The sequence below is a fragment of the Chiloscyllium plagiosum genome, unplaced genomic scaffold (genome assembly GCF_037043375.1).
Source record: "Chiloscyllium plagiosum isolate Xiang-an unplaced genomic scaffold, Cpla_swu_hap1 HiC_scaffold_25, whole genome shotgun sequence".
Taxonomy (NCBI): Eukaryota; Metazoa; Chordata; class Chondrichthyes; order Orectolobiformes; family Hemiscylliidae; genus Chiloscyllium; species Chiloscyllium plagiosum.
Window position 1 is genome coordinate 39,230,599 of NW_028270163.1, and position 22,198 is coordinate 39,252,796.

The 22,198-nt window shown below is 39.1% G+C and overlaps 1 protein-coding gene across 1 annotated transcript in view; it reads right to left on the reverse strand.

Annotated features, from left to right (window-relative positions):
* The window catches only part of ccdc40 (coiled-coil domain 40 molecular ruler complex subunit), a 96,594-nt gene that overhangs the window by 57,232 nt on the left and 17,164 nt on the right, over positions 1 to 22,198 (reverse strand). The window contains exons 5-8 of the mRNA XM_043714804.2: positions 20,012 to 20,113; positions 16,795 to 16,930; positions 5,639 to 5,745; positions 386 to 469 (exon numbers count right to left, since the gene is read on the reverse strand). Coding sequence (XP_043570739.2) covers positions 386 to 469; positions 5,639 to 5,745; positions 16,795 to 16,930; positions 20,012 to 20,113 — 429 coding nt within the window. The remainder of the gene's footprint in view (positions 1 to 385; positions 470 to 5,638; positions 5,746 to 16,794; positions 16,931 to 20,011; positions 20,114 to 22,198) is intronic.

The following is a 22,198-nucleotide window of genomic DNA, read 5'->3' on the forward strand; positions in this document are numbered from 1 at the left end:
AACACTCATGATTTATTAAAAGATACAGAATTCTGTTGAAATTAGATTTACACCATTGTGCAGTGTTCAATAAAAGATGGACCTATTTTAAATGCAATACAAAACTATTTTAAGGATTTTTTGTCAATTTTCAATAACATGCTTTTGATACTGCCTTTCAATGGAAATTGTGAAGTGTTTCGATAGCAATTATCAGCCAAGTCATAAGACCTATAATCAAGGTCTGTATCTGACAAACTATTTTCTACAGAATGGGTTCCCATTAATTGACATACATAACTGTTATTGCTGGAGTGTTGTAATGTAAAAATTACTGAAAGCCACATGATTATTTTATATTATTGGATTATCTGGAATGCATTAAAAGCTCTGTTATTGCACTTACCAATTCCCTGACCTCCAAGACTAATTTGTCCAATTGCTTTGAAAGATGGTTGTTCAAAGCTTCCTGGAAGCGCTTCATTAAAGGCTATATTTTTAAAAAAGACAATATTTTTGTTATTTTGTTCTTTTGTTATTTTGGTGAACATGCATTTGCGTATCCAACTGACAACAAAAGCAAAGAATGAAGCATTTTGTTCACAACCGATTGTATATGATAGATATTATTTACACACAAGAATTATCCCTGATTAAATGCTTTATGCTATGTAACTGCGGGTTACAGACAGGCAGAAACTTTATATAATTACCCTTTCCCCTCATCTGACATCGCAAAGTCTATTTTTAAAATGAGAAGTCCATCCCATAGTCTCCACCTAATGATACATGATATTGTTGGGGCAGTATCTTGTGATTTCATTTCAGTCCACTTCAGAAAATGATGCAATATGGTGAAGAAAGTGCAACTATTAAGGGGAAAGCAATCATAAATTTTGCAATCAATTTCATTCATGAATCAATTATATGGAAAGTCTTTGCTAGAAATTAGTATCAAGCCTGCAATAAGGATGTCACAATCAATAACCCTCATCAGTATGCACCCCTGATGCGGAAAGGCATGTAATATTGTCACTGACAGAAAACCAGTAAAAATCTTCAATCACAAAAATTATAATGTAAGATGATAGAGGATGACAAAGTTCTAACCTTATTTTAAAATTTAGATAATTATTACAAACCACACATATTTGTTTAGTGTGGCAATTCCTTTCTTAATGTAATGCCTCAGAATTATTCCCAAGTGTTTATTAGCTTATATTTTACTGAATGGCACAGTTGTTTGTATTAGGGCACTGCTATGTTGTTTATAAAAGTCATAAGACCATAAGATATTGGAGCAGAATGAAGCCATTCAGCCCACTGCATTTGCTTCATTATTCGATCGTGGTAGACGTGTTTCTCAACCCCATTCTCCTGCCATCTCCATGTAACCCCTGACTTTAGGCATTCAACAAAGTGCTGCACAAAAGACTCCTGCATAACGTACAGGTGCGGGTAATGTATTAGCATTGAGAGATGATTGGTTAACTAACAGAAAGCAAAGAGTGGAGAAAATTGGGTATTTTTCTGGTTAGCAAATAGTGGCTAGTGGTATGCCTCAGGGATCAGTGTTGGGACCACAATTGCTTACAATTTAGAAAGATGACTTGGTGTTGGGGATCAAAGTAGTGCGTCAAAGTTCGCAGATGACACTAAGATGAATGGTAGAGCAAAGCGTGCAGAGGACACAAAGTCGACAGAGGCATATAGATAGGTTAAGTGAGTGAGCAAGGGTCTGGAGGATGGAGTACAATGTTAGTGTAAATGTGAGGTCATCCATTTTGGTAGGAATAACAGCAAAATGGACTATTATTTAAATGGTGAAAAATTGCAACATGCAGAGGGACCTGGGTGTACTTGTGCATGAATCACAAAACGTTGGTTTGCAGGTACAGCAGGTAATTAAGAAGGCAAATGGAATATAGTCCTTCATTGCTAGAGGGATGGTGTTTAAAAACAGGGAGCATATGCTACAGTTATAATAGGGTGCTGGTGAGACCACAGCTGGAGTATTGTGTACAGTTTTGGTCGCCTTACTTGAGAAAGGATGTACTGGCACTGCAAGGCGTGCAGAGGAGGTTCACTAGACTGATTCTGGATTTGACAGGAGAGATTTTAGCCATGAAAAGACATGACCTACTATCAGTAGTTTCCAGACATACAGACAAAGAAGGACACCACTTTGACTGGGACAACACACACATCCAAGGACAGGCAAAACAAAGACACGCACGAGAATTCTTAGAGGCATGACATTCTAACCAGAACTCCATCAACAAACGCATCGACTTAGATCCCATCTAACTTCCCTTGAAAAAAAGAACTGGAAATGATATCACCACCTTAAGAAACCAAGACCTATAAATAGAGTGGCGAGACATACCACCAGTTCACCGAAGACTCTCGATGATGATGTTACTTCATTATGGTGATGAAATGTCTGAAAACAAACCTTGCAGCTCAGCAAGCCAACTTACATATATATAAAATTATGAAGAGAATAGATAAGATAGAAACAGAAGGTTGTTTCCACTGGCAGGTGAAACTAGAAGTAGGTGGCATAGTCTCAAAAGAAGGGGAGCAAATTTAAGACTTGAGTTGAGGAGAAACGGACTGTGAATCTGTGGAATTCCCTGCCCAGTGAAGCAGTTGAGACTACCCCTTTGAATGTTTTCAGTAAAAAATAGATTTTTTAACTAAAGAAATTAAGTGTTTTGATGAGCAGGCAGGTAAGTGAAGCTGAGTCCACAAAAAGATCAGCCACAATCTTATTGAATTGCACAGCAGGCTCAAGGGGCTAGATGGCCTACTCCTGCTCCTATTTCATATGTTCTTATTCCCCTTACTAATTAGGAACCTATCTATCTCTTAAATACACTCAGCAACTTGACCTCCATAGCCCTTTGCAACAATGAATTCTACAGAGTCACCACCCTCTGGCTGAAGAAATGTCCCCTCACCTCAGCTCTAATGATTCATTCCTTCACCCTTAGGCTGTGCCCCAGGTCCTAGTCTTTCCTACTAGTGGAAACATTTTCTCCACATCCAGACTCTTAGTATCCTGTAAGTTTAAATCAGATCAGCCCTATCCCTCCAAACTTGACTGAGTACACATCCAGAGTCCTCAACTGCACCTCATATGACAAACTCTTCTTCCTCAGAATCATTCTTTCAATGCCAGCACATCTTTCCTTACATATGATGCCTAAAACTGCTCACAATATTCCAAATGGGGTCTGACCAGAGCCTTATACACCCTCAGTAGTACATCTCTACTCATGTTTTCCAGACTTCTTGAAATGAATGCCAACATTGCATTTACCTTCCTAACTAAATAAACCTTTGTGGGTGGCACGATGGCACAGTGGTTAGCACTGCTGCCTCACAGCGCCAGAGACCCGGGTTCAATTCCCAACTCAGGCGATTGACTGTGTGGAGTTTGCACATTCTCCCCGTGTCTGCGTGGGTTTCCTCCGGGTGCTCCGGTTTCCTCCCACAGTCCAAAGATGTGCAGGCCAGGTGAATTGGCCACGTTAAATTGCCCGTAGTGTTAGGTAAAAAGGGGTAAATGTAGGGGTATGGGTGGGTTGCGCTTCAGTGTGGACTTGTTGGGCCGAAGGGCCTGTTTCCACACTGTAAGTATTCTAATCTTCAAGTTATCCTTATGAGAATCCTGCACTAGAACCCCGAAGTGCCTGTGTGCTTCAAATGTCTAAAGCCTTTTAGAAGAGTCCATACCTCTCTTCTTCCTACCAAAATATTTAACCTCACACATTGCCACACTGTATTCCATCTGCCACCACTTTGCCCAATCGCCTAGAATGTCCAAGTTCTTTTGCAGCCTCCCCACTTCTTCAACATTACCCGTCCCTCCATATATCTTTGTGTCATCTGCTAACTTGGCAATAATGCCCTCAGTTCCTTCCTTTAGTCACCACCTGTCCTGTTGAAAAAAATCCCTTTCTCCTTACTCTCTGCCTTCTGCTAGTCAGCCAATCCTCTATCCATGCCAGTATATTGCCCCTAACACCATGGACTCCTACTTAGCTGCCTTCTGTGCAGCACCTTGTCAAAGGTCTTGTAGAAATCCAAATAGATCACATTCACTGGCTTTTCTTGGTTAAACTTGCTTGTTACCTCCTTAAAGAAGTTTAACAAATTTGTCAGTGTTACGACATGGGGTAAACCCTCCTGCTTAATTTAAACCAGCAGCACAGAAAAGATTTACCCCATGCAGTAATCTGTGAAAGTTTGAGAGGTTAAGAACTATTTAAAGTACAAATTAACAAATTTATTTCTTAAAGTATAACAGGGAATAATAAACGAACAACTATTTACAACTCCTTCCTCTAAACTATCTTTTGCTTTCCCTTCTATAATACTTATCCGATAAAACCCCCGGTTAAGATTTATGAAAATTCAACTTTTCAAAATACCACCAGACGTCGAATCTTCTCTTCTTCTTCTTAGGGATTTCTGCTTCACAGGTTCCTGATCAATAAAGTTACCTTTAAGAGAGTTATTCTCCAGGCAGTCTGCCGATGTCATTGGTTTGGTAGTTCTCCCCCCAACTGTTCAATTTTCCCCCATCTTATACTCCCAAAGTATCATATTGTATCATTGGCTTTTAAGTTTGTCAATATACTAAATTCAAACTTGATTGCAGTTCGGTATAATTTAAAGTGATTGGCCTAATTCAAATCTGTTTTGTCGTTTCAGGCAACCCAGCTAGTCTAGCTTTCAACCAGGTGTTACATTGTTACCTTATTCAGAACAGTTGGTGCTGTCAGGTAGTTCTGCTAACATTTAACTCTCTTAAAGGTACACCCACATCTTCATAACTGTCAGGCAGGATCCACCGTTGATAAAGCTGTGTTGGCTCCACCCTACTTTACCGTACACTTCCAAATACTCGCAATCTCATCCTTAATAATGGACTCTAAAATTTCAAAAAGGACCCAAGATCAGCCTAACCAGCCTGTAGTTTCCTGTCTTCTGTCTCTTTCCCTTATACAGGGGTATTATACTAATCATTTTCCAGTCCTTTGGGACCCTTGCTGATGCCAATGATTCATGAAAGATCACCATCAATGCTCTACAATCTCCTCAGCTCTCACTTTCAGACCTCAGTAGTGCAGTCCATTTGGTCTGGGTGATTTATCGCCTTCAGATTTTTCAGCATCCCAAGCATCTTCTCCTTAGTGATGGCCATTATACTCACCTCTGCCCCGATAATGGTCATGATAATGGTCAGAATTGCTTTAATTCGGCACAGTATCTCAGTGGTTTGCACTGCTGCCTCACAGCACCAGGATACTAGGTTTGACTCCAGCCTCGGGCGATTGTCTGTGTGGAGTTTGCATGTTCTCCCTGTGTCTGCATGGATGCTGCGGTTTCCTCCCACAGTCACAAAGATGTGCAGGTCAGGTGAATTGGCCATGCTAAATTGCCCATTGTGTTAGGTGCATTAGTCAGAGGGAAATGGGTCTGGGTGGGTTACTTTTCGGAGGTTGGTTTGGACTGGTTGGGAATCTAATCTAACCTAATTTTACCTCTAAAATATATGTAATTAAAAGTTCAAAGTATGTATGGATTTTTGAAATAATGACTTAAAACTTTGAAATGGTTAAGAATCAAATGCTGAAACATTTCTTACATGATCTGGGTCAAGCACAACCAATTCTCTCAGTTCTTCATCTGTATCTGATTCTTCTTCTGACTCAAGATCATGTGGAGGTGTTTTAGGACATTGCATTTGCAGGCCTACAGAAAATGAAAAGTTATTTTTGTTTCTCCTGAAAGAAAGAAGGCACTGGAATATAGAAAATAATGCAAACATATTGATACAAGGTTAAGTTAAATTCCAATCCTTTCATAATATGGTTGCTGGATTTGGTTTGGTAATGTGTTGAGAAAGTGCGGTGTTACATTCCAAAAATTATTATATCCAATATAATGTTGCTCCATTCTCCTCTCTAAATATTGACAGTTGCATGAGTATCTGCAATATCTGGAATTCATCCAAATGGAAGGAAATCTTCCATGCTTACCTGGTCTGGCATACTTGTGACTCCAGACCCACAACAATATGATTGCCTCTTAAATCCCATCAGAAATTACCTAGAAGTGCTCACATCCCACAAAAGATATTTTCAAAAACTAAAATAGCAGTTTTCTAACTATATATTACCAAATAATCTTTGCAATAGAGGTAAAATATTTTGATGGCAATCATTCAATGTAAAATTTTCGGGAAGCGATGTCACAAAGCTGGTTTCTATTTTCTAAAAGCTGTTTCTTTTCTCAAAGATACTATGTCCTTAGTTTTATTGAGAGGGGTAAGAAACTGCTCTTGGTGCTGATTAGACTGGTTTGGTGCAGAGATTAAAGGGTATTGAGAGGTCTTTTTCTTTAAATGTAAACAGATGAGACTTCAGGCCAAAGTGGTCATGTTTTAGAAGTGACCTGTACAATGAAAGGGGAGTGGTCAGCTCTCCAGCTGAGTAGTTTAGTTCTGTCCAGAACTGGTTGGGAGTTCAACAGGGAGCTGTGTAGAAACAAAAAACTCTCTCTCTTTCTGCCTTTCTAACTTCAATCTTTTCCATTTTTAAACTGTGTTTCAAAAGGATTTGCTTATTGGGTCTGTTTATATTCAGAACAGCATAATTAAATCTAGTTTGGATAGTCTGAGTTCTGTTGGGGTTCTTTACTTTGTTCTTTGTGTTTCATTGTGTAAGCTTGTAAATAAAGTTTTGTCTGTTTTTAAAACCTGGTAGTCAACCTAGCTACCTCACTCCGGGTAATTTTCACTGTACACTGACCGAAACAAATTACAAAGTTACGGTCTGGGCTGCCTGCTTAAGAATATTTTGAGTGGTCTGGCCTAGTCCACAACAGACTGGGGGCTCCTTGCAGGATTTTAAACAGCGAGTGGTAGGTGCTAGTGTCTTTATTTCAGGTGTTGGCTTGGTTGGATAGACAAAGCTTGAGATAGTAATGACTCTTTCAGTCACTAAACGTTTTCTGGAAGTAGGTGCGGTGACTTTGGAGTTTTGCAAAAAGTGAATTACACCAAGCAAGCTTCAGGAATTAGCAGAGAAGCTGGAATTGGAACTGCCTGCTTCTATGAGGAAAGGAGAGATAATTACATCAGTAGCTCAGCATTTAAACTTGCTGGAGAAACCATCAGAATCTATAGAGATAGCAAGAATTTAATTGCAAATGAAGCAGGTTGAGTGAGAGGCGAGAACTAAGGAAAGGGCAGCAGAAATTAAACAGTTTGAGTTACAATTAAAAGCAGAAGAGAGAGCAGCAGAACAGAAAAAGAGAGCTTTTGAACTTCAAAAACTGACACTTAAAAAGGAAAGTCAGCTTAAAAGGCTGAAGGTAGGCTTAGTGAGGAAGAGAGTGAAAACGAGCAAGCCCCTGGTCATCAGAGGTTCAGTGAGAAACTGTTTAAGTATGTTCACTACCTTTGAAAAGGTAGCTAAACAAATGCAGTGCCCTGTCGCGGTGTGGGTTTTGTTAATCCAAATGAAACTTGTAGGTAGGGTTAGTGAGGTATTCGCATCACTACAGAGAGGGTATCTGGTGAATTTGAGGAGGTGAAAAAAGCCATTTTAAGTGCATGTGAGATTGTAACAGAAGCCTATAGACAACGTTTCAGGAATCTAAGGAGGAACCCAGGTCAAACCTATATTAAGTTTGAAAGGATCAAACAGAGTAATTTCGATAATGGATCAGAGCTTTAAAAATCGAGCAAACCTATGATGACCTTATGGAGGTAATTATTTTGGAGACATTCAAAAGTTCACTGCCTGAAGTAGTGCGAACTCATGTGGCAGAGCAGAAAGTTAAAATAGCAAGGTTAGCAGCTGAAGTGGCTGATGATTATGAGCTGTTCTATAAAACACAGTTTGGCTTCCAGAATCAATTTTAGTCCATGAGGGATAGAAATTGGGGCAAAGAGAAATCCTCATGTGGAAAGGGAAAGGTAGATCTCAGTGAAGATTAGAAGGATAACTTACCATAGGGTAAAAAAGAAACTCTTGAGGGGGACAAAGAAGTTTAAAAAAACTCTGGGGTTTCCATTGTAATAAAGTGGGCCACACAAAATCAGTGTTGACTCTTGAGGGGGACAAAGAAGTTAAAAAAAACTCTGGGGTTTCCATTGTAATAAAGTGGGCCACACAAAATCAGTGTTGGTGGGCTACGAGAAAGCCAGATGTAGGAAAACCAGACAAGCCTGGAAGTTTTATTGGACTACTAACAAAAAGCACAAGGGAAGTTAAACAACTGCCTCAGAGTGTAACAGAGGATCAGAGGAAGTGCCAGATCTGCTTAAAAAATATACATGCGAGGGTAAAGTTTATTCACATAGACCAGGAGTAGCAGGTAAAGCGGTTACAATATTAAGGGACACAGGATCCTCTCAGTCTGTAATGCTGAAGGATGAGGAGATATGTACTCCTGAGGGACTATTGCCAGAAAAGGTGCTGGTAACAGTGTTATGAAGATGTGGGTGTACCTTTAAGAGAGTTAAAAGCAGCAGAACTACCGGATACAGCACTAAGTGTTCTCAATAAGGTAACAATGTAACACTCGGTGAATCAACTCGATTACCTCGTTGCATGGAGACAAAAACAAGTTCGAGTTTGGCCACTCAGTTTAAATTATACCCTGAAAAATATCAAACTCCAATCCAGTTTGTACTGAGAATATTGACAATCTTAAAAGCCAATGACACAATCCGATGCTCTGGGGTATAAGACTGGGGGAAAATTGAACAGTTGAGAGGAAAACTGCCAAGTCCTAGCATGTAACAGACTGCTTGAAAAAAAAATCTCTCTTAAAATTACCTTTTTGATCAGTAACCTTTAGTGCAGAAATTCCCAACAAGGATAAAAGAAGACACAGGAAGATCCGAAAACAAGAACCTACAGCTGCCTTGTTTTGAGATAAGAAGTGTTCTTTTATAAAACTTAATTGGGAGTTTTATCAGACTAGTATAATAGAAGGGAAAGTAAAAGTTAGGGGTCAGAAAAAGAAATTATAAATAGTGGTTAGTTAATTATTCTCTGTCATACTTTAAGAAATAAAGTTGTTAATTTCTTGGCTACTCAAATTTTTACACATTACTGCACAGGATAAATCTTTTCTGTGTTGCTGATTTTAAATTAAGCAGAAGATTTACCCCGTGTCATAACAACAGGAATTCATGGTGAGACAAAAAGTGCTCAATTATGTAAAGTGAGGCTAGAGAGTCCAGGGAAGAGTGGAGAATTTGTGGTAGGAGTACTGGACAAACTCTTAACACCAGAAATATAATTTGTCCTTACAGATGATATCGCTGACTGGTAGGCATGCTGCCAACTCTAGCTGAAAAGCCAATGGAGACGCAGGCAACTGAAGAAATTAAGGATGTTTATTTAGGAACTTTCCCAGATTGTGTGGTCACAAGATCACAGAGGCACAAGTTGAAGCAGGAGAGATCAAAAGGCACAGAAAAGGAAGCTGACATAGAATTATCCAAGACCTTTTTGATCAGATAAGTGGCACGGAGCAGGAGCCAATAGATAAACATGCAAGTATCTATAGCGCTGCTAAGCTGATTGAATTACAGCAGAAAGATGAGAACTTAAATCAGTTATGGCAAAAGTCATTTACAGAGAAGGAAACTGAATGCATCCCTGTATGTTATTACTTAACAAATGATGTCTTAGTGAGGAAATGGAGACCAGTACACATTCAAGCAGATGAGAAATGGGCAGCGATTCGTCAAATTGTTTTGCCAGTAGGGTACAGAAAGGAGGTGTTGAAAGTGGCGTATGAGCTACCATTTGGAGGTCATTTAGGGGTGAGGAAAACACAGGCTAAAGTACAAATACATTTCCGCTGGCCTGGACTATACAAGGATGTATTAGAATTTTGCCCGATGTGTCATACATGTCAACTAATTGGAAAACCATGTTTAATACCTATTCCAGCAATTGAGGAACCTTTCACGGGAGTCTTGATTGATTGTGTAGATCCCCTACCTCAAACAAAAAGTGGGAATAAGTATTTATTAACAATAATGGATGTGTCGACTAGATTTCCAAAGGCAATCCCAGTACACAACATTGCAGCTAAAAGGGTTGTAGAAGAATTACTTAGATTTTTTTATGGGATACGGACTGCTAATAGAGATACAGCCAGATCAAGGATCCAACTTCACATCCAAACTATTCAAGGAGGTTATGGATAGCTTTGAACAAAGAAATTCAAATCTACTGCGTACCATCTAGAATCGCAGGGAACACTAGAGAGATAGCATCAAACACTAAAGACCATGTTGAGGGCTTATGGTCACAATTATCCAGATGATTGGGATAAGGGAATTCCGTTTGTACTTTGTGTAATCAGAGCTAGAACATAGATAAAACATAGAAAACTACAGTACAGAACAGGCCCTTTGGCCCTCAATGTTGTGTCGAGGGTTATTCCTAATCTAAAATAAAATAACTTAACTTATGCACCCCTCAATTCGCTGCTGTCCATGTACATGAAGAAGTAACAAAGAAGATTTATGAGGGCAGAGCAGTAGATGTGATCTATGTGGACTTCAGTAAAGCGTTTGACAAGGTTCCCCATGAGAGACTGGTCAGCAAGGTTAGATCTCACAGAACACAGGGAGAACGAGCCATTTGGATACAGAACTGGCTCAAAGGTAGAAGACAGAGGGTGGTAGTGGTGGGTTGTCTCCCAGACTAGAGGCCTGTGACCAGTGGAGTGCCACAAGGATCGGTGCTGGGTCCTCTACCTTTTGTCATTTATATAAATGATTTGGATGCGAGCATAACAGGCATAGTTAGTAAGTTTGCAGATGACACCAAAATTGGAGGTGTAGTGGACAGCGAAGAAGGTTACCTATGATTACAACAGGATCTTGATCAGATGGGGCAATGGGCTGAGAAGTGGCAAATGGAGTTTAATTTAGATAAATATGAGGTGCTGCATTTTGGGAAAGCAAATCTTAGCAGAACTTATACATTTAATGGTAAGGTCCTAGGGAGTGTTGCTGAACAAAGAGACCTTGAAAGTGGAGTCGCAGGTAGATAGGATAGTGAAGGCGGTGTTTGGTATGCTTTCCTTTATTGGTCAGAATATTGGACAGGAGTTGGGAGGTCATGTTGCGGCTATACAGGACATTGGTTAGGCCACTGTTGGAATATTGCGTGCAATTCTGGTCTCCTTCCTATTGGAAAGATGTTGTGAAACTTGAAAGAGTTCAAAAAAACTTTACAAGGATGTTGCCAGGGTTTGAGGATTTGAGCTATAGGGAGAGGGCTGGGGCTGTTTTCCCTACAAGTCAGAGGCTGAGGGGTGACCTTGTAGAAGTTATGTACAAAATTATGAGGGGCATGGATAGGATAAATAGACAAAGTCCTTTCCCTGGGGAGGAGGAGTCCAGAACAAGAGGGCATAGTTTTAGGGTGAGAGGGGAAAGATGTAGAAGAGGTCTAAGGGGCAACTTTTTGATGCAGAGGATGGTACGTGTATGGAATGAGCTACCAGAGGAAGTGGTGAAGGTTGGTACAATTTCAACATTTAAAACCCATTTGGATGGGTATATGAATAGGAAGGGTTTGGAGGGATATGGGGTAGGTGCTGGCAGGTGGGACTAATTAGGTTGGATATCTGTTCGGCATGGACAGGTTGGACTGAAGACTCTGTTTCCATGCTGTACATCTCTATGATTCTATGATTTCAGCACAGAAGGACAAACCAAGTTCAGAAGATTCTGAATTGGACATTCCTCAAATCAAATTGGACATTCCTCAAATCAAATTGGACAATGAGGAAGTCGTCAAAAATTGGGATAAATTATTGAGGAAATCAAAATGACCTGAAAGAGTTATTACTATCACAAGGGGAGATATACTGAAATAAACTGGGAAGTACTGACCTAATTGTCCATGATATAGATATAGGAGATGCCGTTCCATTAAGCAACATCCTTATAGGCATATTCCTCTAAAGTTGGCACAAATTCAGTAGGAGATAGAGTGCATGCTCCAAGATGGCATAATCAAAGTGAGTTACAATGATTGGAGCTCACCCATAGTCATGGACCCAAAGCCAGATAGCACCCAATGGTTATGTGTGGACGATCGCAAAGTCAATGCTGTTACAAAAACTGATGCATATTGAATTCCATGGTTGGAGGACTGTGTCAAAAAAGTGGTACAAGCACCTTACATTTCTAAGTTGGACTTGTTCAGAGGCTCCTGGCAAGTATCTCTGTCAGAAAGAGCAAAAGCAATTTCGGCTTTCATAATGCCAAATGGACTATATCAGTTCAAAGTCATGCCATTTGGTATGCAAAATGCTCCAGCCACATTTCAGAGCATGACTAATGAAGTCATTGTCGGATTACCCAACTGTGTGGTGTATATTGATGACCTGGTGATTTTTAGTCACTCATGGAAGGAACATTTACAGCATTTATTGGACTTGTTCGATTGACTTCGGAAGGTAGGCTTGGTGGTAAACCTAGCTAAAAGTGAATTTGCCAAAGCCCAAGTAACTTTCCTGGACCATGTTATCGGACATGGACAAATGGCTCCAAGGGATGTGAAAACACAAGTAATTGGGGAATTTCCCACACCGTCGACGAAAAAAACAGTACTGCACTTCCTGGGATTGAGTGGATGTTACTCAAAGTTTGTGTCGAACCTTAGCAGTGTAGCTGCTCCACTCACTGAATTGTTAAAAAAGGTCAGGAAGTTTCAGTGGACAATGGATTGTCAAAAGGCATTTGATAACCTAAAAACTGTTAACCACTGCCCCAGTATTAGCCACACCTGATTACACGAAGTCTTTCAAGGTGGCTATTGATGTCAGTGCGGTGCTCCTGCAGGAGGAGGACAAGGGAATAGAAAGACCCGTCAGGTATTTTTCCAGAAAGTTGAACACTCTTCAACAGAAATATTCAATGGTGGAGAAAGAGACTTTAAGCTTGATGTTGGCATTGCAGGTTTCAGAGTTTATATCACCAGCAATGCATCTGAGACAATCGTATACACTGATCATAACTCATTGACATTTGTGGAAAAGATTTAAGGACAAAAGTGTCAGACTGGTTAGATGGACCTTGTTGTTGCGGCCATTCAATTTGACAATTGTGCATGTGGCAGGTTGCAAAAATGTGGTTGCCGATGCATTATCGAGACTCGAATGAGATACATGGGCATTCAGTAGCAGGAGTACCACAGCCTAAATTCGCATGTGGTTATGCATGTTTGCATGTGTGTAATTAGTATAGAGTATATGTGTGTTTCGGCTACTAACCGGGTCTTTGAAGGGTTTTAAAAATGAAGCCATCTTTTGGGTACTGATGGCTCTTTTTTTTAAGGGGTGAGTTATCACAAAGCTTTTCTTTTTTCTAAAAGCTGTTCCTTTTCTCAAGGATACAATGTCCTTGGTTTTTGTTTAGAGGGGTAATAAACTGCTCTCAGTGCCAATTAGACTGCTTTTGTCCAGAGATGAAAGGGTATTGAGGGGCCTTTTTGTTTATATGTAAACAGATGAGACTTCAGGCCAAAGTGGTCATGTTTTAGAAATGACCTGTATAATGAAAGGGGAGTGGTCAGCTCTCTAGCTGAGTAGTTTAGTTCTGTCCAGAACAGGTTGGGAGTTCAACAGGGAACTGCGTGGAAACAAATTCTCTCTCTTTCTGCCCTTCTAACTTCGACCTGTGAGCAGCTGTTCCATTTTTTAACAGTGTTTCAAGTGGTTTTGCTTATTGGGACTGTTGTTATATTCAGAACAGCATAATTAAGTCTAGTTTTTGATAGACTGAGTTCTGTAGGGGTTTCTTATTCTGTTCTTTGTGTTTCATTGTGTAATCTCGTGAATAAATTTTTATCTATTTTTAAAACCCAGTAGTCAACCTAGCTACCTCACTCTGCATAATTTTCACTGTAAACGTACCGAAACAAATTACAAAGTTATGGTCTGCTTAAGAATGTTTTGAGTGGTCTGGCCTAGCCCATAACATAGAATTCTATTAGATTGACAAGAATGGTTCCAGGGATAAGGGATTCAGTTGCATGAATAATTTGGAAGGCCTGGTGTTGTTGTCCTTAGAGAAGACAAGGTCAAGAGGATTTTTTACTGAAGTTTTCAAAGTCAGGATGGTTACTTGCAACATATATTAATGATTTAGATGAAGGAACTAGATATCATATCTCCAAATCTGCAGATGACACTAAGCTGGGTGGGAGAATGAACAGTGAGAAGGATGCAGAGATGCTTCAGTATGATTTGGACAAGTTGAGTGATTGAGCGAATGCATGACAGATAGAATATAATGTGAATAAATGTGAGGTTATCCATTTTGGTAGCGAAAACAGGAAGGCATATTATTATCTGAATGGTGATAGATTGGGAAAGGGAACAATGGGATCTGGGTGTCCTGATGTTGAAAGTAAGTATGGGGTGAAGAAGATGGTGAAGCAGGCAAATTTGTAATTTGGCCTTCATTGCGAGAGAATTTGAGTACAGGTGCAGGGATGTCTTGAATTATAGAGCTTTGGTGAGATCACACCCAAGTACTGTGTACAGTTTTGGCCTCCTTATCCGAAGAAGCATTTTCTAATTATGAAGGAAATGGAACTAAGGTTTATCACACTGAATAATGGCAGGACTGATGTGCTAAAAGAGACTATATTCACTGGATTAATTATGACTATATTCACTGGAGTTTAAAAGAATGAAGGGGGATCTCATAGAAACCCATAAACTTTGAACAGGATTGGACAGGATAAATGTAAGATGTTCCTGATGGTTGGTAAGTCCAGGGTGAGGAAACATAGTTTCAGGATATGGAGTAGGTTATTTAGGTCAGATATGAAGAGAAAGTTCTTCACCTAGAGAGTGCTGAACCTGTGGAATTCTCTGCCACAAGAAGTCGTTAAGGACAAAATATTTAATGCTTTCAAGAAGCAGTTACACACACCTGTAGTTCTTAAGGATAAAATGACCAAAGGGTATGTATGGACACCAAATCTAGAGCCCCCTTTATGTCAAACAACATATAGGGTAGATAAAGCAACTAAGAAATGCTTATCAGACACTGAGAATTCACTATTGCTAGAGGACAATATAAAACACAAGAAGGAAATCAAAAAGGAAATAAGGAAAGCAAATTGAAAACATGAAAGCATACTAGCAGTAAAATCAAGGAGAATTCAAACATCCATTTTTCAATAAATTTTCAGAGTAAGACGATAACTAAGGAAAATGTAGGGCCCTTAAGAGAAGGAAAAGATAATCTATGTGTAGAGGTAGAAGATGGAATTATCATTCTGAATGAATACTTTGTCTCTCTTCACAAAATAGGTAGATACTGAAGGCAAGTAGTTATATAGGAGTGTGAAATATTAAATGTGATAAATGTAGTGAGATAAGAAGTATTAAAAGGATTATCATCCTTGAAAGTGGAGAGAACACCAGGGCCACATGAAATGTACTACTTGGCTGTTAAAAGAAGCCAAGGAGAACATTTTAGATGCTTTAATCATTAATTTCCAATCCTTACCAAATGCAAGTGTGGTCTTACAAGACTGGAGGACAACTAACATTGTATCTTTGTTTAAAAATAGAGTGACAGATAAACCAAATAATTATGGGCCAGCCAAACCTTGGGAATGAGTAGATTATTGGAATCAATTCTCATAGAAAGGATAAACCATCATTTAAGAAGGCAAGACTAAACAAGAACAGTTAGCATGGATTTGTTACGTGAAGCTTGTGCCTCCTGGCATGATTCTTTGTTTTTAGGTAATAAGGAGAATGGATGAGAGTAATGCAGTTGATGTACACTGCTTGGATTTTGGCAAGGCTTTTGATAAAGTTCTGTATGGCAGACTGGTTTTTAAAAATTGCCCATAAGATTGAGGGGTCATAGCAAGTTAGATATAAAATTGGCTCAGTGGCAGGAAAGAAAGGATTAAGGTTAACTTGGAGAAATATGAGGTGATGCATTTTGGGGGTTTTTACAAAGTAAAGAAATATAAAATAAAAGGAAAGTACTGAGAAGTGCAGTGAGAAGTGAGGGACCTTGGACTGCATATCCACAGATCTCTGAAGGTAACTGAATAAGTTTCTAAGTGGGTTAAGAATGGAATGCCTTCCTTGATTAGCCAAGATATAGAATGTAAAAGCAGTAAGACTTTGCTGGAACTACATAAAATACTCATTAGACAACAACTTGAGTATTGCTTGCAGTTCTAGTTACCTCATTACAGAAAAGATATAATTGCATCTAAGAGGATATTTATGAGGATGTGGACAGGCCTGGAAAATTGCAGCTGTGAGGAAATACTGAATAGGCTTTGTTGTTTCCTTGGAAGAAAGCACACTGCAGAGAGACCTAATTCAGGTTACTCGGTTGTGAGGAGCATGGATAGAATAGATGGAAAGGACTTATTTCTCTTAGTGGACAGATCAATGACGAGGTGTTAGAGATTTAAAAATATTGGTAGAAGGAGTACAGGGAGATGAGGAAAAGTTTTTTTTCATTCAGAATGTGGGAGGGGTCTGAAAGCAGGTGGAAAAAAGAACAGTATAGAACTGCACATCTCATTTAAAAAGTCTCTGGATATGCACATGGAGATCCACAACCTCCAAGGAAAAGGGCCAAGTACTGGAAAATGGAATTCGATTGGGTGGCTCATTTTACTGTCAGCATAGAGATGATTGTCAGAGTGACCTTCTTCCATGTTATAACAATTCTTTGATTATTTATGTTAATTTTTAGGGATTTACCTAAATTCAGTTGCTCTGTTCTAGAAATTTCTTGTGTATTGTTTTGTGTGGATGGATGGCTCTTCTCAGATTTCAGCTTTTGCGAGTCACCGGGTTCAGCTGGAGATTCTGGTAATACAACGTCATCCGACATTATCTGTGAACATTACAAGATTAAACATAAAATCAGCCTCATTGTAATAATTATATAATTAGTAAGGAAGAATAATGCTTTAACAGGTTACAATATTTTGTCTGTCCTATTCATAGGTCAAAAATTATTTTAGCAATAATTATAGTGTCATTTTAGCCTTTATCCACTACTTTAACAGTAATGCATATCACTGGGGAAATCATTTAAAATTAATTGTTGATTTTTTTTTTCAAAAACACTTCCCTAACATTTAATATTACAGAATTGTTGTAAAATCACACACAAAATTATAATAAACATTATTTAGTGCTTCCTCTGGAACATATTCAGCTGAAGTATGAATGCAAATCCACAATCTATTTTTTCAGCAACAGACATTTTTGGCACTTTTCTGTATTCGAAAGAGTTTGCTAACACTGAGCCTAGGATTCCTGACTAACAAGTTCAAGCTTTCATGGGATTTAAAAATTACTCAAGGAATTAGAAGGAGACTCCTTTGTCTATTTTGTGAGCAATTTATTCTAGTGGATGTAATAGAATAAATGTTCTCCTGCTGCATGACATTCCCTTGTCCCGAGTTCTCTATGATCCTGGGACTCAGGGGAAGAGATGTACTTTCTGCAGCAGCCACAACCTGCTCCAGACTGCAAGAGCTGCTGACCTCTGATTCTCCAACAGCTCTGACCGATCAGGACTTCAGTTTTCAGGATTTCAGTTGGAGGCCCAAAGTAGACTCGCCAAAGCATGATTAGCACATGGTTTGGCAGGACTTACCATAAAAGGCAGGGTGGGATCTCTCCCTGGCTCTTGAGCCAGCAGATGCATTCTTGTTACCACAACAAGATTCCATCCATGGGCACTATGCAGTTATCAAGAGCAGGCACTGCAGCTTTATCTTTGGAATATTAAACATTATAGATTTCAATTACAACAACTGCCTCCAGAATGAAAATGTCTAAAACATTAAATATAAATATATTTATCAATCTATATGTTCAACCAATTCTGGTGAAGTGGGACTTTGCACTTCTTCAGCTGGACCTTCAAGATCTGCCTCGAGTTGCATATATACAACAGATTTTTGTTGCTTTACTTTGATACCATGCTAGTTGATAACCCACAATTGATAGCTTGTTTCAACTGTGAAACTCTTTGGTTTCTGCATGCTATTTTGTACCACAGCTTCCTCTCATGTCAGAAAGTAATCAACATTAACTTTGTGCTGTGCTTGACCTTTCTGAAAATGAGATTCCAAAGCCAAAGCTTTCTAGTCTGTGACACAGTCCCAGATCTTCCAATTAGGGTTGTTAATCTGATTACTGAATTTGTATTAGACGAAAAAAAATACACAGTTACCTTTGGAGGAATTCCATGTGCAATTGTGAAGGTTAGAGACATTCCCTGCTGAAGCAGTTTAATCTAGGTCAGAAGCCTATACAGCTGAGAGAATTGGTATTGAAACCATGCCTCTTTTTGACGCTAGCTACTGTATTCTAAGATGCAAAAATCCTGAAAGCACTTTGACATATTAGATAAGGTAAGTATCTAAGGTAAGTAGGGAGTTGGAGTAAATTTGCAAGTGTATGAGAGGTTAGCTTTGCAGGCGGGCAAGGGGGCACAGTGGCAGATTTGTGAGGTTTAAGACAGCCAGGTGGATGAGGGTAATGCAGCAGGCATGTGCTGTGGTGGGGGAGTTGGAGGTTGTTGTGGTGCAGGGGTGGGGTCCTGGAATCAGCAGGAGGTCGCAGCGGGGGGGACGTGAGAAACGGCAGATCAATTCTTTGTCAGAGCAGGATTGGAGATGGGGTGGGGAGGTCAAACAATGGCATCACTGGCTAGCCAATATTTATTGCCAATCGCTAGTTGCCCTTGAGAAGGTGGTGGTGATCTGACCTCTTAACCACTGGCAGACCATGTCCTTTTGGTAGACTCACAAAGCAATTAGGGAGGAAAGTCAATTACAATCAATTGTCCATAGAAAGATTTTAAAAAATTGCTGAATTGGCCAATGATGCCCACATCCCACAAAAAAAGGATAAAGTCCAAGAAGCTTCAGGGGTGCTTCACTATTTTAACTTTGGCAGAAACCCCATTTACACATGTCTACCACACTTCAAATAAAATTACATCAGCAGAAGATCAAGTCTGAGAAACTTCCAGAAAAAAAATCAAAATACCATTCAATAGTACAAGGCTGTTGTATATTCACATTCTAAACTGCAATGTACATATTCAATAACCCTATAAATCCCCATACAGACCATGGTAACTGTTCCATTGACACAAAGAAAAATTTAATTTACAATTTAAAGTTAGAGAAGGAATAGAAAACTCTTACAGTTGTCTAATACAATAAGTATAAAGATAAGATTTAAGGAATTTGCAAATGCCACTCCCAGTTATGCTGTAATGTAACAATGACATCAGAGTCATGTGAGGAAGATTCTGCTGAAAGGTTGAAACTACACAGTAACTTAGGGCAGAGATCTCTGCAGCAAGAGAATCATGTATGAATTATAATTAAGTACTCTTTGAAGAAACACCTTAAGGTCTGGACTGTGCTTACCTAAACACATGAAACAATAAGTTCCACTAATTTTTCCTACATTTTGACTGAAGGAACTGTATACTCTTGGGACAAAGTTCTTAAGGTAACAGCAAAATTTACCCTTTGTTCAAGTGACCATTCTGGACACATAAGGCATCAGCCTACAAAATGATTCCTAGGCTGGAATAAGACTGTGACAGGAGGTAAGGAAGCAAGTACTCAAGATTGAACATGATTCCACGCTCAGCTAAAATTTAAGCAGATACATTTTTCAGTAGAACGTACTGGGGATAATGATCAAAAGTGGGAATTGTGTTCAACTAGTTGCCTTTCTACATCAATTGCAATGAATTCAATCACAGCTCGCCTAGTACTGCATTATAGCTTCAGAACGGCTTTGCTGGTATTTGCCAGTCTCAATCACCCTCGGTAACCAAGTGGGCCTTGAAGGATAGAAAGACAAAAATATTCTAATATTAAATGTTTCAAATTATAATTCACATTAAAAATGTAAAGTTGCTGAAAAATACATTTACCATATTTGTATCTGATTCCCATGTATCTTCAATTAGTTCAAGTGATTTTGAAGGTTCTGCAGTGGGTGCCCTATCTCCTTGCTCCGCAACATCAGCTTCTGCCTGATTTCCATGAAAATAAAAAGAACTGTCAAATTGTGCTAGAGCTGCCCAGAGAAGTAATACCTTAAACCTGTATTGTTTTTATTTGTAATGAGTCTTCCATTTTCTACTAAGTTCCACTTTCATAACACCTTGAACAAAATAAAACATCAGGAAAGACTTCACAAGGTTCATAAAAAAACTGGAGATCAAACAGCATTAGGTATGATGACCAAGGCAAAATTCAACAGGAAGGTTTTAAGGATTCAAATGAAAGAAGTGAAACAATAAGACACAGAATTTAGCAAGACAATTTCAGGTTTGGAATCAAAAACACTGAAGTTCCATCTCTAATTATCAGCCAACGTAAAGAGAATACAAAGGAGGCTGCAGTCATAAAAGCAGAGGACATGTATTGAATTGTATGATGAAGACATTTTGAAAAGGTACACAGGGCAGTACCACAAAGCACTTGTATATTCGGGAAACAACTGTGAAAATGGTAAGTTTGGGATTGGAACAGTCTTTTTTAAAACAGAGGGACAGAAAATTGGTATAGATATGTAGCTTCTGTAAACAATGCCAAACCAATGGAACAAAGATCCAATTGCAATTGCAATCAGCTGTCTTTTATTTAAATCACTCGTGGGATGTGGGCATCGCTGGTTGTCCAGCATTTATTCCCTGTCCCTAAATGCCCTTGAGAAGGAGGTGATAAGCTGACTTTTGAACCACTGCAATACACTGCTTTAGGTTGGCCCACAATTCTCTTAGGAAGGGAATTTCTGGGACTTTGACCTACCAGCACTGAAGGAACAGTGATATATTCCCCAGTCAGGTTGGTGAGCACTTGGAGGGAAACTTGAGGTGGTGGTATTCTCCTGTATCTGCCCTTGTCTTTCTAAAGAGAAGTGGTCATGAGTTTAGAACGTGTTGTCTGAGGATCTTTGGTAAATTCCTGTAGTGCACCTTGTAGACAGTACACAATGCTGCTGCTAAGCGTCATTGGTGGAGGGAGTAAATGCTAGGGGATGTGATGCCAATCAAGCCATTCAACCACCAGATAATGCTATCCTTGATTTACTACTACACCCAATATTTCCAGTTAGACCAGAGAGGATGGTAGAAATACGTTTTTTAAAAATTTTAATCCTTAGCGATAAGGAGCATTGAGTTAAGGGGGAGGTCATATAGCCTCTCAGACCTGTTTCACCACCATTCAGTGAGATCATAGTTGAATTGCAATCTAACTCAAAAATTTGAGTTACGCCAAATAACTCAATTTTTTTGCCCCATTTTAACAAAAAATATAAATCCTACATTTACAATTAACAACTGATATGACATCAATTTGACATTGAGAAAGAGAGTTTTAAATTTCTACCAGCCCTTAAGTGCATCAATTTTTCTTAATTTTGTTCGCGAAAGATCTAACTTGAAATTTTGACCTTTAGTTCCAGAACTCCCAGTGGCCATAGTTCCATTCTATTTATTTCCCCTAACATTCGGGAAATTTTGATGAATGTCAGCATACATAAATTTCTTTGCTTAAGTTTTGGAATCCAGGTATTACTTTGGTCAAACTACAGCACGCATCCTTCATGGGCAATATATATATCAAAAGTTTGCCCGCAATTGAACACAATTCACACACTCCCTGCTCTACACAGATCTGCTACAATGGACCCACATATTCACGAGGTTGGCCAGGCCTGACTTTCTTTTCTCTGTTGACAGTCTGAAGGATCATATAGTCCTTTGCAGTAGATAGGGGATTTTATTATAACAGTATCTGCATTTACTTTGTTATCTGTGGGAGATACATATTCATGTGGATAACAGGAATCTGGTTGACTGACTCTAGATGGGAGTCCAATCGTAGTTTTCTAGCACAGAAGCATCCATTTGGCTTTTGATTATTTTCCTTAGCTGTTCATGGGATTTTAAGAATCTTTATACTTAACCCCACAAATCTCTTTACTTCTCCATTATTTGCAGTTTTCACCATTTAGTAAGTATATTTATTTTCAGGTTCAAAGTGGATGATGTCAAGTTGCTTACATCGAAATTCATTTGCCACAGGTTTACCTATTCACTCAGGCTCTC